The sequence below is a fragment of the Mesoplodon bidens genome (genome assembly GCF_964165515.1).
Source record: "Mesoplodon bidens genome assembly, chromosome: 3".
In the NCBI taxonomy this organism is placed as follows: domain Eukaryota; kingdom Metazoa; phylum Chordata; class Mammalia; order Artiodactyla; family Ziphiidae; genus Mesoplodon; species Mesoplodon bidens.
In genome coordinates this window covers 164271962-164287848 of record NC_138178.1, presented here as the reverse complement: position 1 = coordinate 164287848, position 15887 = coordinate 164271962, and the positions used below count along the sequence as shown (strand labels likewise).

The 15887-nt window shown below is 49.0% G+C and overlaps 1 protein-coding gene across 4 annotated transcripts in view; it reads left to right on the top strand.

Annotated features, from left to right (window-relative positions):
- The window catches only part of FOXN3 (forkhead box N3), a 422302-nt gene that overhangs the window by 174617 nt on the left and 231798 nt on the right, over positions 1-15887 (top strand). For 2 of the 4 annotated variants that reach the window (XM_081226914.1, XM_081226911.1), the window contains exons 1-2: positions 5011-5285; positions 9015-9571. In XM_081226914.1, the coding sequence (XP_081083040.1) occupies positions 9029-9571 (543 nt within the window). In that variant the 5' untranslated portion in view covers positions 5011-5285; positions 9015-9028. Of the gene's footprint in view, positions 1-5009; positions 5286-9014; positions 9572-15887 lie in introns of those variants that run through there. The other 2 variants (XM_081226913.1, XM_081226912.1) reach the window with 2 other exon arrangements.

Here is a 15887-nt window from a genome sequence, read left to right as displayed (position 1 = left end):
TTATTATTCAAACATTATAAATGTGTTGGGTGCTCATTGTAGAAAATTTGGAAAATATAGACAAGTATGAAAGAAGCAGGCAAAAATATTACCCCATAACTCTACCCCGCAGAGGGAAACACTATTTTACTATTTTAACATTTTTTCTTATTAAAAAATATGTTGGGCTTCCCTGGTGGCGCAGTGGTTGAGAGTCCGCCTGCCGATGCAGGGGACACGGGTTCATGCCCCGGTCCGGAAAGATCCCACATGCTGCGGAGCGGCTGGGCCCGTGAGCCATGGCCGCTGAGCCTGTGCGTCCGGAGCCTGTGCTCCACAACGGGAGAGGCCACAGCAGTGCGAGGCCCGCGTACCACAAAAAAAAAAAAAAAAATATATATATATATATATATATGTTAAAAAAGATCATCTTTGTTTGTTTTTGTATGGATTACTGCAGTGCTTTCTGATTGGTTCTGTCTACTTTTGGTCTTCCATTTCCTTCTTTCCGCTCCCAAAACTCATCTTGGATCCATGATCCCATTGTTCTTCTTTTTTAAAATTGAGATATATTTGACATATAACACTGTGTGAGTTTAAGGTGTACAGCATACTGATTTGATACATTTATACTGAAATATTATCGCCACTATAGCATTAGCTAATACCTCTATTGTGTCACATAATTATCATTTCTTCTAGTATTGGGAATAATTAAGATCTAGTCACTTAGCAAGTTTAATGCTTATAATACAGTTTTGTTGTCTGTAATCACTGTACTGTGTATTCGGGCTCTAGGACTTATTTATCTACTAGAGGCAAGCTATTCTTTTTTTTTAAAAGCATATTTCTGATAGAGCAACTTCTGGATCCAAAAATACTCAGTGAGTTCCTCTTCCCCTCTGATTACTGTACATAAACTGCTTACCTTAGCATTCAGGGAGTTTTGTGATAGGATGTTTCCTCGCTTATCCGCTAATATGCATGCTCCATAAGGAACAAAAACTTTGTATCCCTGGAACCTAATAACGTCATGTACTTGGTTGGCACTCAATATATTTGTTCAAGGAATGAATGCATCTTCTTTTTTTTTTTTTTTTTTTTAATTTATCTTTGGCTGCCTTGGGTCTTCGTTGCTGCGCGCATGGGCTTTCTCTAGTTGCGGCAAGCCAGGGCTACTACTCTTCGTTGCAGTGCATGGGCTTCTCATTGTGGTGGCTTCTCTCTGCGGAGCATGTGCTCTAGGCGCACGGGCTTCAGTAGTTGTGGTGCACGGGCTCAACAGTTGTGGCTCATGGGCTCTAGAGCGCAGGCTCAGTAGTTGTGGCGCATGGGCTTAGTTGCTCCACGGCATGTGGGATCCTCCCGGACCAGGGCTCGAACCCATGTCCCCTGCATTGGCAGGCAGATTCTTAACCACTGCGCCACCAGGGAAGTCCTGAATGCATGTTCTAATACAGTCAAGTCATAGTTGATAAATCTGTATGCGCCATTCACGTCTCCTGCCTGGAAAAGCAGTTTGTGCTGTGGCGCTTTCTCAAAGTGCATATGCCTGGGACATGTCCTAGGAGATTCTGATCTATTAGGTGTGGCTTCCCAGGTATCCCCAGTTGAGAAGCTTAGGTCTAGAATGTCCCTTCCCCGTTTCTATGGACCTATGTTTATTATTCTCCTTCCAAAGTCACCTCCCTTCCCCTCCCCAGTCCTGTTGTACCAGATGGTTCTACTATGCCTCCTGCTGTTAGGAGGGGAGAAGGGAAGAGTTACCTGAATTATGCCAAGCCAATCAGATTATTTCCCTGGGAATCTGAACTATGTAGCGGAAGGCTGAGGCAGTCTGAAGGTGGTGGGTGCTGGCAATCAGAAGGTCCTTTGCACTTGCTGCTGGCAGCCATGTGTGGTGATACATGAGTAAAGGAAGGCAGCCTTCAGGGAGGAGAGTGGACAGACATATAGAGGGAGGTAGGAAAGACAGCTTGGTCTCAGAGGGAAAGAGATGGATGGAGAGGAAAGCCACCTAATGACACCCCAGTTCCACGCAGTCCAGCTGTGCTTCCTGTCCCAGGCTTGACCCAAGTTCCCACTTGGGTATCCTTTTCCCTGGAGTCAATTTGAAGGATCCTGTTCAGAAGCCCGTCTTTCCAGGCCTGCCTCAGATTCCTCCTCGTATTTGAAAGTCCCTCAGGTCTTCTCACCTGCAGCCCTCTTTCACTGCCATCAGTTCAGTTGTTACGATGGCCTCGAGAGGGATCGTGGGGCTTTACGCTGAACTGTCCATAAATAATCATGTTGGCTAAATAACCAGTGATGAGGGAGGGGCTTTAATGTTCCAGGGCAGAGAAGCATGTTGGAGAAGAAAGCACAAAACACCACGGCGAGGGCCAGGCCTCTCCACAGAGGAGGAACCTGGGGTCCCATGCTGATTGTGAACTGACTGGGCTAGAATCTGGGTTCTCCCGGTCCCAGATACAAGTACTCTCAGCCCAGGCCCAGATAGGGCCGCGGAACGGTCCCATCCAGTCCCCAGTCAGGAAATAGGTGTTGCCCAAAGTGAGTTCTAGAGCACACCTAGGATTCTGCTGTCAAACGTGTTTGTAAAACAGTGATTTAAACAGTTCCACTTGTTTCTTTGGGGCTTCTCCGGCTCTAAGGCACAGGGTACTTCCTGAAAGTTCAAGAGGGGAATTGAGAACGAGGCTGTTCCTAAGCGAACTTGGCTCTTGCCCCCCTTTGTCAGGGAGCAGGTCCCAGAGATAGGAGTCTATGGAATTATAAGGTGGAAAGGCCACTCGAAGCCTTCTTTTGGCTTTTAGCAAAGGTCTGTATTCCCCATTTCAGACAGACAGGCAACCACGTGTACCCCGCTCTCCACATCAGGCAGGGCTGGTCCACCACTTCCTCTTCAGGATGATGATACCTTCTCACAACTCTTGCTGCATTGGTAACAGGAGAGAGAAATTAAGAAATATGTTCGAGAGTGGAAGAAACCAAAAGCCGCAGAGGGAAAGAGAGGTGAGCTCATGAAAGGCAGCTTACCTCACCTTACTCCACCCTCTGCTTAGGGGCTGCTCCTGGCCCAAAGCTTGCTGCGTCTTTAAGTTTCTGTTCACATAGGATGGCTGCTTTAGACACAGTCCTTGTTACAATAACCACGTGCTTACAACCCGTCCTTTTGAACTCTGAGGAGGAAGGAAGGGACAAGCGGTGAACATAACTGCCACCTCTACTTAACATAGAGATTTCCACCTACGGTGTGAGTGTGGTCGGGTGGGGAGGCTTGGGACCTGGCAGTTGAAGGGGAGGACAGAAGAGGACTATATCTTCCTCCCCAAGCCAGCAAAGGTCTCTGGCCTTGGTTCCTTTGATGAGAGATTCACCAGCCTCAACTGATAGGCAGATGGAGGTATCTGCATTTGACTGAGCTCCTGTCCTGGCTTTGTTACCACCTCTGACCTTGAGAAACTTCGACTCAGGACTTCAGATATATCTCGTTTGTCCCTCTTGCTTCACGCTTTTTGCTTAGTGACTTGGGGTAGGTCAGGTGTTCAGTAATTTAGGGGGTGGGGCTGGATGACCTCAGGCTGCCCCTGGGCCTTCACCTCTGAATCATCTTCCAGGTGGGTGGGGATTTGCCTTGGCACTGGTAAGTAATAAGGCCTGTGGTGAGTGCCCTGCTGAAAACTTACCACCCACCATCTTGGAGCTTTGTGAAGTGGAACGACTCTCAGATTGATTGGGGTTTCCTTATTTTCGGAAATTAAAAAAACTCAGAAACCCAGTGGGATTTTTCTCCCCCTTTGGCTAGGTTACAAGGTACTGCAACCTGGAGGGGTTTCTGAGGGAGATCACTCCGGGCCTTCTCACTGGTTTTCCTGCGGTTTTCAGAGCTCAAAAGGGCCTGTCCTCTGGCTCAGGGGGTGGCCGGCAGAATGACCTGGGATTCTCTTCTGTGCAGGAACCTACTGATTTGGTTACCTGGGCGTGGTGTGCAATCATATTTTTATTTATGTCACCACCAGGGTGTCCTGTTGGACTCTCCTTTCATCCTCTCCAAAGGCTGCTGCTTGGTGTGGCTTCAGCAGCGGGTGGCCCATCTTTGGAGGCGCCTAAAGACTTGGAGTGGTGGCCCTGCGAGTTGTCGGTGGGGTTCTTGAAAGCTCTAAATATGAAAGACATGAGGCTTGTTTTCGCTGGAGGTTTAGAGGTCGGCTGGGGCGTTGAGCACAACCCACTGGAGGCCCCACGGTTTGGCCTTCAGGACGGGCCTCTTGCTCTGTAATCTGTAATGGCCACCCTCCCTCCCCCGGCAGACACGCGCCTGCTGACAGACGAGAGGAGCAGCCACCTGGGCGGGAGGCTGCGGTGCCTTTGTGCCTTTCCTCCCAGGGCACGAGGTGGCAGCTGGAGGAGGGCTGGGGATGGCCCCGGGAGTCCCGCCAAGACGCCGTAGTTGGGGAGAAGTGGAATCTCTTCTCCCCCTCGCAAGCCTCGCCCGCATCGTAATTCTTTTTACTTTCGAGCCATGTAAGGCATGCGGATGGGTAGGAGCGTTCCGGCGACACGTTGCCAGAGGCGCGGCGCCCGCCGGCCCGCGTGGCCAGAGCCCGGGGAAGGGACAGGCCGCGCGCCGCCCGCCCCACCAGACCCGCCGATCACGGTCGCGTCTTCCCGGGGTCGCAGAGCCCGCGCCGGCCACCCCCGCTCCGCGAGGCCGCGGGAAGCGAGTCCGCGCGGCCCAGCCGGGTCTCGGCTCCGGCTGCGCCTCGGGAGCGCCCGGGCGCGGGTAGCAGGGCCGATCGTGGCGCGGGGAGCTCCGGCAAGGGCCGCCCCGGCGGGTCCGCGCCCCGCGCCCCAGGCCGCTGGCGGCCCGGCCCACGTTTTCCCTCTCTCCCGCTCCCTCCGCCCCCTCCGCTCCGTCCCTCCCCTCCGCTCCCCTCCCTCCCCGCGCTTCCCCTCCTCCTGCCTGGTCATGTGTCGCCTTTTTTTGTTTGCAGTGGAAACAATTTCTCGCCGCTCGGCGCGCCCCGGCCCGACGCGCCGCGGCGGAGGCGAGCGGGAGGCGGGACGGGGCGGGGAGAGCGGCGGGGCCGGCGGGAGGACGCGCGGCGCGCCCGGCGGACGCCGCAGGTCCCATGCCGCGCCGCGACCCCCGCGCCCCTGCCGCCCGCCGCCCCGGGCTCGCCGCGCCGCGTCCGCGCGTCCTTAGCCGGGCCACCAAGCGATGACCGCTGGGCGCCTGCGAAAGTTTGTCGGCTCCCACTGAAGGGCAGCGGCGCCCCCGCGTCCCCGCGACCCGCTCCGGCCAGGTGAGTTTGCTCCCCGCTCCCGCCAGCGCCCGAATGGGATTTGGGTGACTCGGGGCGGGGGCAGTCGTTCGAGGCCGTCCAGGAGACGACCTCGCCGCTCTCGGCAGACCGGGGACTCCGCAGTTCCTGGGTGAGAGGGCCCGGGATTGGGGGGCCTGGCCGGGCGGGGAGACGGGAGCCCCCGAGCGGGGAAGTTGCCCAGTCCGAAGAGTTTCCTGCCCCGACGTGCGGGCTGTTTCCCGGTGCCTCGATTTCCGAAAAGCCGCCCTAAAGGAACAGAGTTAGTATTGTCCGCGAAGGACTGGATCTCCGCCGTTCCGGGCCGGGGCAGGGGGTGCCGATCAAGGGGAGACCCCAAGACGACAGACAGCCTCCTAACAAAGATTCCCCCCCCCCTCCCCAAACTGCAGGCTTGGCACCGGCAGAGAGAGTCTCCGGAGACTCTCGAGGCTTGACTCCTCACCCCGGCCCTCTTTGAAACCCTCCTTGGGTCCTGGAGAAGTTGGGGGACGGCGGGCTTTTATTGATGTGTTTTTAAGGCTCGCCGCGGTGCGGCCAATAAAAGGTTTATGACATCTGACCGGCAGTGAAGGTATGCGAGCTCCCAATTGCCCTGTATACGGGCAGAAGAGCAGTTTCCCCGTTGCCTGGCAACGCCGCTGATTGACGCGGGACGCAGCCAATCGCCGCTCCCGCAGGTCCCCTTGAAATGTTTTTGACAAGTACAGTAGACTGGAGTGGAGCGCGTGCGTGCGTGCGCGCGCGCAGAGGGGGGGGGGTTGCCCCCCCCCCAAACTCGCAACTGCCCTGCTCGGCTTGGAGAGGATTTCTCAACTTTTTAAAGTTCACATTGAGCATCTGTTCAGAGCTGGGCCAGTAATGTCTTTGTCAGTTATTTGGAGCCCTCTGGTAGTGGGCAAGAAACTAGCTTTCCTGCTGCGTTTTCTCCGTTAAAAAGGAAAAAAAGATAAGAAAACACAGCAAGTCATAAAAAAACAAGAAGAGGGTGTGCGTGTGGGGAACGTAACCAATAGCAAACCGAAAAATTGTTAAGGAGGTCACTAGTGAATAACTATTTGCGGATCCGGTGGAGCAACCTTATTGGCAGCAGATTAAAAATGTTTGCTTAACTGCAGACTCACATGATCCGGGTTCTTTTTTTTTTCCCCCCCTCTAAAATAGGAGGAAAAAAAGATTTGGTGAATTATGTAGTTAGAGTATAATAATGGAAAAGTCCTCAGCTGTGGTTTCTGGGAACTGTTTTTTAAAATGGAACTGTAGTGATCAGCAGCTCTTGATACCGTTGCTATAAAATGCGGGATTTATAGGGATGCAGTTAACAGTTGGAGAACATGGGGGGCACAGAAACACAAAGCAGACAAATGATCCAAGGGTTCTGGGCCCCGGTAACCCTCTTTTCTTGACAGTGCTGTTTTTCTAATCAAACCATATTGCTGGCAATGTTTGTTTAAAACAAAAGAAAACGTGGAGAATAGCGTGTTGGTTCCTTTGGGAAGCTACTGACAAATAAGCAAATTAAAAAGAAAGAGAGCAGCATGTTGTCATAGCAACAGTGCAATTAAATTACTTTACTGTCAGCCATGATATAATTTTCCTGTTTGGAAGCTCAGGAGACATAAAACTTTCCTCTGGAGCTAAAGTTGACTTCAGTGGCTGGGTCGTTGTTCTCTTTTGTACTTGACAATGTGGATATTCCTGGTTATCAGAAAATTAGGTTTTTTGATGGGGGTACGTCGAAACTTTGAGAGAGACAAGCCTAATTTTGATTTGTTCGTAAAGAAGGTAAAAGAATCAGGCTGGTCTCCGTCTTACCCCCAAATTTAAGATACTAGATTATTCTTTAAAATGTGTCCTGTACTACTCAGGTTAGCCTCCTTTTTTGATGAAAAAATATTCCCTGTGGATGAACCCGAGGTAGGTATCTGAACTGCCCTGCTTCCGTGGGACTTTGGTCTCTGTGCATGTTTTCTCTCCTTAGTGTTGGACATCTACCAGCAGCTCCAGAGAGCTCCCCCTCAGGCCTTTCTGTCTGTAGGTTCTGTTTGTCCACTTCTGGGGAGGGGGGCTGCTACCATTCTCAGGCACCTTTGACTAGCTGTTTAGTGCCCCACAGTATGCTTTCTAGAATCTCATTCTAGAGCTTCCCTAGCTGAAGTGGCAGTTATTTTAGGCATGTTATCAGTGGGCATTTTGTGCCTTAGAATGATCATGTCCTTGCTCTTGATGTGTTCATTCTTTTTTCTAGATAGACTGCTTGATCTTCTTAACTCAGGGGTGGGGTGGAGGATAAAACAGACACCAAGCGCATTGTCTGAGCGCTGTAGACGGAGAGTGGGAGACCTCTTTCATTATCTTACTGTTCCTTCCATCTCACATTGAGTGCTCAAGGGTTGAATGTGCCTTGTATCTGTCGGGGTCATTCTTTTTGTGGACTTGTCACCTCCCCCATTGTCTTTCCTCATCAGATATTTTACTCCCTGTTCTAGGTCATTGATAACAATGGGGGAGGGGTAGAGTAGAATTCTGTAGCAGTTTTTGTTGGATTTGCCCTCCTGTCTTGAAGCTCGTGGTTGCTCTCCTGAATTTTTTCACCGATTTTAACTCCAGTTAATGGCTTATCTTCACAGTCCCATGTATTCGTGTGGTGTCTGACGTTACTCACTTTTTTGTTCAGATTGTAGTGTCCCAAAGAAATTAAATGTACTTCCTCCTCCAGTTTGAATCCACAGAATTCCTTGGCATCGCTCTTTAGACTTGCCAAATGTTGTTAAAGTTGCAGTTTTAGGTCATGACTTGTGGAGAAAGAAGGAAAAATAAATCAAATAAAACACTACCAAACTGATGCTCATCATAGCCGTAGTTTTGATTCCTAGGCAGTTGCAGCGGTCTTTGTATGGAAAGAGCTGAACTTAATCTGAACCAACTGGCCTGAAACTTATAGGTATGTCCTTTTTTTTTTTTTTGAGAAAGATAAACAGTGAGACCTGTCACCCAAAGTGACATGGGCTGTGGTTGCACTTATTTTGTGGTGTTTCTTGTGCAGCTCGAAAGAATTTGTACATATTCATGTATAATAGGTAAACGGAAGCAGCAGGAAATAACTGATTTTTCCAGGGTCACAGTGAGAGTCTTCGTAGATCAGGAAGAAGGTATTGTGGGATTTCCCATTCTTTTTTTTTTTTTTTTAATTGAAGTATAGTTGATTTACAATGTTGTGTTAGTTTCTGGTGTACAGCAAAGTGATTTTATATGTATATATATTCTTTTTCGTATTCTTTTCCATTGCGGTTTATCATAGGATATTGAATATAGTTCCCTGTGCTATACAGTAGGCTTATCCATTCTATATATCATAGTTTGCATCTGCTAATCCCAAACTCCCAATCCACCCCTCCCCCTCCCCTTCTTTTCTTGGCACGTGCACATTAAAGGTGCCGGGAACATTTCCTGTCTTGCACCTAAGGGGTAACGGGTCATTGTGCTATGTGCGTGGTAGACCGAATTTACTACTGTTAATCGGGCATCTCTGTGTGGTGGAATGTGGGTTAATGTCACTCAGTGTGGAAGCTGTGAGGGGATGTTCCTAAGTGGAAGGGGGTCCACAGAGGTGGCAGGGGTGGGAGGGGGGCATAGTCATTAGGGAGGGCATGGCTGCCTCTCTGTTTTGGGTTTCACCGCCTCGTCTTCTCTCTGTCATGTGTTTCCCAGGAGCCTTCACGTAAATGGGTCCAGTCATGCCTCCCAGTAAGAAGCCAGAAAGCTCAGGAATTAGTGTCTCCAGTGGGCTGAGTCAGTGTTACCGGGGCAGCGGTTTCTCCAAGGCCCTTCAGGAAGACGATGACCTCGACTTTTCTCTGCCTGACATCCGATTAGAAGAGGGGGCCATGGAAGATGAAGAGCTGACCAACCTGAACTGGCTGCACGAGAGCAAAAACCTGCTGAAGAGCTTCGGGGACTCTGTCCTGCGGAGCGTCAGCCCCGTCCAGGACCTGGACGATGACACGCCCCCATCCCCCGCCCACTCGGACATGCCCTACGATGCCAGGCAGAACCCCAACTGCAAGCCCCCTTACTCCTTCAGCTGCCTCATATTTATGGCCATCGAGGACTCTCCAACCAAGCGCCTGCCGGTAAAGGATATCTACAACTGGATCTTGGAACATTTTCCGTATTTTGCAAACGCACCTACTGGGTGGAAAAACTCAGTGAGACATAATTTGTCCTTGAATAAGTGTTTTAAGAAAGTGGACAAAGAGAGGAGTCAGGTAAGCCTCTGGGTCTGGAACTCAGGTTTTTCTTTTTGAAATTAAACATGTTTCTCCATTAATAAAAAATGTTCAGGAATGTAAATTCACCACACGGAAGTAGCAGTTATAAACGGGTAATTCTCTCTCATTTCATTCATTTAGATAATTGTCAAGAACTTCCTTTTCCTGTGTTTGGTGTTTCTAAAGCCAGATTGAGGGTTTCCCACTGGGGAGCATGGTTACAAAACAGTGGTTTACAGACTTGATTGGTTCTGAGTATCATCGTCCTTCGGAGTCGGTGGGGGGGTCCCCCTTTGGTTTTGGAGACCAAACAAAGGTCTGTATTCTGATGGCAGCCATGAACCACGAGGTGTGTGTGTATACATACATATGTGTGTGTGTGTGTGTGTGTGTGTGTGTGTGTGTGTGTGTATTTGAGGAAAGTTGCCGCTGAGGGCTAGAAAAAAATGGCATCTATTTTCATTCTGAATATTAACTTGGAGAAAGGCAGCTAGCTGGTCCAGGATTCTGGAATAAATAGACAGTGGTGGACATTGCGGGGGGTGATTTGAGCATCCTTATATACTCCAAGGCCAAAGACACGAATTGCCCAGGTGACTCTCTTGAAATCGGGTGTCTACAAAGTGTTTGGCAACTTTGAAACTCCCTCTGAGTATGGAAGGTGGGCTGAGGGTAAGACTGACTTTCAGAAGGTGGAATTTTGACTTTAAAGCCTTTAAAGCTCGAGCTTCGTGGTTCGCTAAAGGAAGACAGTTTTAATAATTTGCTTTATTTTTCTTGTAAGGAGCACAATAGGTACGGTAGAAATAGGATTGACTGTGAGAGCTGGAAATCAAAATTGCGACCTAGCTTGGGGTTCTGAAAAGTAATGTAGCCACAGTTAAAATAACTTGCCAGAAAACGTACTCTCCACAAAGTTTTCGTGTTGCCCTATTCTCACGGTTTTGGTTTCCGTGTTAGTGGTTCTGTGGTGTGGAGCTGGCAGTCTGCTTTCCATCCTTTTTAAAGTTCAGGTTCGGGCTCAGGACCCCTCTGGAGGGGGCTCAGCAGCTGGGCAGGGTTGGGGCCTTTCATTTCTTTCTTTCCAGGAACAGGTATGTGCTTCCAGTTGAATCTTGAGCCTGAGAAGATTCTACTTGTCCTTGGCCTGGAAGACTACGACTGTGGCAGTGGTGAAGCCCTATTTTTCCTTGCTGCCACTGGACACGTTTGTCTGCAGATGCTGTTCACCCAGAGTTTATGTTAAGATGGAGCGTGGGCATGCAGGGTTTGAGGGGGGTGTTGCCCAGGAAGAGGAAAGATGTGGAGACTGCGGAGCTTTGCCGCTGATCGTGGGTGCAGGTGGTGCCTGGATCCAGCGTGCAAGTGTGAACACTCCTGAGTGCCCTGGGCCCTGCCTTCCCAGTTACGTACTTATTTTTATGTAACTGTAACAATCGCAGGGCACTGCTGTTGTCCCCAGGTGTCCCTCACTTGCTCTCCTCCCCTCCGCATCCCAGCATGGGCATCCGAAGACCGACCTCTGGACTTGGCTCTGCTGAGTGTTTTAAGATCATTCCTTGAACTTAGAGAAAATTCGCCACTCCCCTGTAAAGAACCAAGTCTGTGGTGTTAAAAACTTCCATATAGGTGGGTCTCAAGAAAGGGAAAATCTTGGGAAGCAATATTCCAGGGTTAGAAGGAAGAGAAGAAAGGTATGTCAGGTCCGCCAGAGCAGCACGTCCCTGATGAAGCAATGATCAGGGCTTTAAGTTGGTGTGAAATGATTCTGCAAGTTACCACATGCCTGGGTCGGCGTGTTTGTCATCACGCCGGGGCACATAATAGTAATTTAGCAAATGTACACTCTGAAACGTTAAACAAGACCAGCTCCAAAGTATGCAGAGAGACTCGGGAGTATTATTCATCAGCCTGGGGAGTGACAAGCGGGCGTTGGATGGCACCCTGGCAGGAGCGCCATCACCCCCTTGCGCCCCCCTGCCCTGCTCTGGGAGTCGTGTTTTCCTGGGGTGATGGTTGTTATTCTGCAGATAGCGCCTGTAGAAAGGGAATGGTTTTAAGGGCTTGAGTTTGTTTATCTTGTGAAATGTTGAGTTCTGGCTTCCTGGGCGTACCGACCTGTATCGACATGCTTCTGATCAGATGCCAGTCACTTTCGTGGCTGGGAGTTTGTTCCCGGGGTTTGTGATGCTGTGAGAACAAAGCAAGGTGTGTGAACTCCCCATTTTACTCCTCTTTCCTCGGATAACCCTGGGGCCAGCTGCTGGCTGCCCTGAGAGGGGCAGCCTCGCGGGTACCTTCAGGCACTGGTCTCGACGCCTTTATCTGTGGTTTTCTCCGGTGGCCAGCTGAGTAAGGCCAAGGCATTTCCCTCACACTCTGCCCAGGGGAAGCTCCTAGGGCTCTCAGGTAAGCTCGTGTTTTCCCAGAGGATTTTACTTGGCTGTAGCTCCCGTGCTGAGGTTCTGCTGCAACACAGTGACTAAATGTGCCCAAATGTTGGTGAGAAAGATGCCAGGGAAAGGGGAGGATGGAAGCCTTGCGAGCTGTGTTTGCAGAGTTAGCCATTCGGCTTTTTGTTTTCTTTTTAAAAGTGTGGGACAAGGTTTTAAACTTGGCATAAGCATGAGAATGCAGAATGTGGTGTGATCCTTGTCCCTGGGGGCTTGGGACAGTCCCCTGCTGCACAGCTGCTTGGCTGGGGTGCTGGAGAGGGAGCACCCTGGGTGGCACCAGAATCACCTAGGGCACTTAACACACAACCGCCACTTCTCGGCCCCTTCCTGGAGACTCTGATTCAGTGGGTTTGAGGTGGGCTGGAGAAAACTGAAATTCTGATAAGCTTCATAGGTATTTCTGATTTACAGCCAGATTTGGGAATCCTTGAACTAGATCCCTTTTTGGGTTCTTTCCCGTGCTGAGATTTCATCAAGGACATATTCTCATGAATGGGTAAGTTAGGTGAGAATAGAGGTTTGTTTTTTTTTTTTTCTTCTTGTTTTATCTCTAACAGGACTTTGAAAGATAGAGGTTTTTTTGTTTGTTTGTTTTGTTTTTGTTTTTATTCCAATCATGGAAAATTTCAAGCATATACAGTAGAGAGAATCAGTCCCTGTACGGTAGTGACTGCATACAGTAGTACAGTGACTCTGTATAACCACCATCACTGCGCACACCAGATTTAGTAGTTAACAAGGGCTTGCCTCTCTTACTTCGTTCTTTTTTTTTTTTTTTTGCTGTTGCTTAAGTATTTTGAAGCAAATCCTAGCCCTCATATCATTTTATCCCAACATATTTGAGCATGTGTAAGAACAGTTTCCATAACCACCATGCCAGCGTTCTCTCTGGTCAAGTGAACAGTTCTTTGGTTATCACCTAAAGCCAGATCTGTGTTCAGATATCCTGGATGGTTTACAAAATGTTTGCTTGAATAAGGATCCAAACATTGTTTACACATTGCATGTGGCTTTGTTTCTTCAGCCTGTTTCCATCCACGGCAGGCCCTTGCCCCTTCCTTGTCAAATAGACCCTCCACGTCCTATGTCTGCTTCACTGGGGTTTCATTAAGCTTGTTCCGCTGTGCCCTTGTACGTATATCCTGTGAAATGGAAGTGAGTGCTAAAAGGCTAGATCCCATTCCGGCTTGTTTTCCCTCAGGAATACTTTATAGACGAGTCTCGTGCCTCCTCACATCAGGAAGGCTGGTTGACCCACTCCTGGGGATGCTGCGCTTGTGTTGTGGGTTCCTGTAGAGTCGGCTGTGCTCTCCTCTGCAAAGTCCCCGTAAGCCTTTCATCTTATGGTTTCATCTATGGATGCCCTTTGCCCACATCAATCAAGATTGAGGTCCAAAGTCTGGGATTAAGTTTTGTTATTTCCTAAATACAGTTCTTAGTTGGAACCATAAGATTAGCATGTACTAACCTCTCTGAGTATTTGTAAATGAGAAGTAAAGTGTACTTTTTATTTTTTTATAAACTGGATTATAATGGCTCAGGGGTGTGTGTTGCTATTTCTGTGCTTTTTCTTTACTTGCCCTCTTGACACTTTAACAAAACACATTGTTGTCATAACAGGGTTTATAAAGGAAACAGTGTACAGAAATATGTTTATTATATCCAGGGCTGAGTGCTTTAAGTACAGTTTTAGCTTGTAAATATAAGCAGCTTGTCTTGGTTGAAAGAGGCCTGGACTGGAAGCCAAGATACCTGGTTGTAGTTTTGATGCTGGAGATACATGGCTGTCTTGGGCCTCAGTTTTCTCAGCTATAGAAGCAAGAGTTTATTGTTACTTGAAGCTTCTTAATTTGGGGTCTGTGAATGTGAGAGGCTTTGCAAACAGCCTGAAATTATTGATAACATGTCACGTGACTATGCATTTTCCTAGAGGATCTCAAGATTTTGTTGGATCAGTTTTTAGGTTCTTAATGGGACCTCTGACCCAGGAAAGGTGCAGAACCACTGGTGTTTTATAATAACAATAGTGGACTTAATATGGAACACTTTCTTTGTGCTTTCCCAATATATCATTTCTTTCTCACTACAACCCTATGAGGTAGGCCCTAGTTTCATTCTTAAAGTAGATGATGAGTTAAGCTCAGAGTGGTTAAGCAACTTGCTGGAGGTCACGCAGCTAGTAAGTAGCACAATAGGAATTCACCTGAATTCCCTGCAAATCTGAAGGGCATGTGCTGAAATTAACTCTGGTGCCTGAGCACACTTTCTCAGTGTAGACGCTGCTGTCGATGATCTCTATGTGCTTCCTCAAAGTAGCCTATGATCATGAGTTATAGCGGAATTAAAATAACCCAGATAAACTCAGAATTTGCTCTGCGGGTACAGGATAGGGAAAGGTAAATATAGAGAACATTTTTGTGCTTTCAGGATGGGGCCAAGCTCCGTCCTTGTCAAGCAACTGGAAGGATGTCGGCGTTTGCACGAAGCCTATCATGGCCCTCCAGCTCCCTGTTTCCAGGCTCTTCCCAGGCCCCTTGCCTCCCAGGTCCCCTCCACTGAGGTCTGGCCCAAGTTCAAAGCCCCTTCTCCCTGCATAGACACTGTTTAATACAAGTTCTCCCTCCAATTCCCAGCCCCCTTGATGTTCGCTTTTCCATCCTGGTGGATGAAATTCTTTTTCAAAGGCAGTTTTGAAAATGTGGCACCTCTTATATGGCAACACCCCCATATCACAGTTGCTCTCATTCCCTCCTCTTGGGGGTGCAACCGCAGAATCAAGAGCATTTCCCTTTCCCGTGAAATGGCCACCATACCTGTGATGGTCATTTTAGGAAGAAGAAAGCCCTTAACTACTACTGTTATTATTTTGGGGGGGTGGGGATAAACGATGCTCTTTGAAAAACTGTGCAGTCCTGTCCTGATGGGTAAATGACTAAAAATCAGGGTAATGTTGGATGGTAGGACATGCAAAAATGAGATGAAGTGTATAAGATTCTTCCGTGGCCTGTGGGGCAAGTGACGGTCCTGTTTGTCCCTGCGCTGGCGCTGCCCTGGACAGCAGTAGGAACACAGCCTCTTTCTCGCCAGCGCCCACTGCCTGGCAGGCTGCTTTCTATTGTCTATGCTATAGGCTTTGTAGCCTTGGAAGGTTGAGACGTTACCAACCTTTCAGGCCGTCTCTGGGGCCCATGTCACAGGCCCTGGAATAGGAAGCACTTCATACCAGCATCCTCAGTGAGGCCCAAAAAACTATGTACTGCCTTCGGCCACGCTGCCCCACCGATCCTGCCCATTTGTTCCTTCCAGACACTGCTCTTTCTTGATTCTTCCAGGCATAGATGCTTTGGCTGGGGGGACATTTCTGTTGTCTTGCTCTTTCCAGCTGTTCATTGCTCATTCATTCATTCGACAAACTTTTTAAAGCACCTGTTGTGCTCAGTACGTACTATACTTAACTATACGAAGTGCTATAAGGGTGCAAGATTGAATGTATGTGGCCATGGCCTAGAACGACTTCGTGGTCCAGTGAGCCCCACCTGCAGAAATTCCTTCTAGCTAACGGAATTCACCAGCAGAAGCCCTTCTTTCAGCACTCTCTCCCCCTTTTTACTTATCTGTTTCTGGTTTCTCACATCATTGCTTTTCTGGCCCTTCCATTTCAAGGATACCCTGCTCTTCTAGTCCCCACAGTGACTCCCCTGCTATTGACCTTGATGAGGGTCTATACACGTGTTCTGGAAAGCTTGGTTCTTTGGGATCACAGGGCCCCATTAATGTATCTGTCCTGTACCATTTTGCAAGGTAGGGTTTGGTAGTCCCTAGGTAGGTCTATGAGATGCTTCTTCGTTGGTGTACTG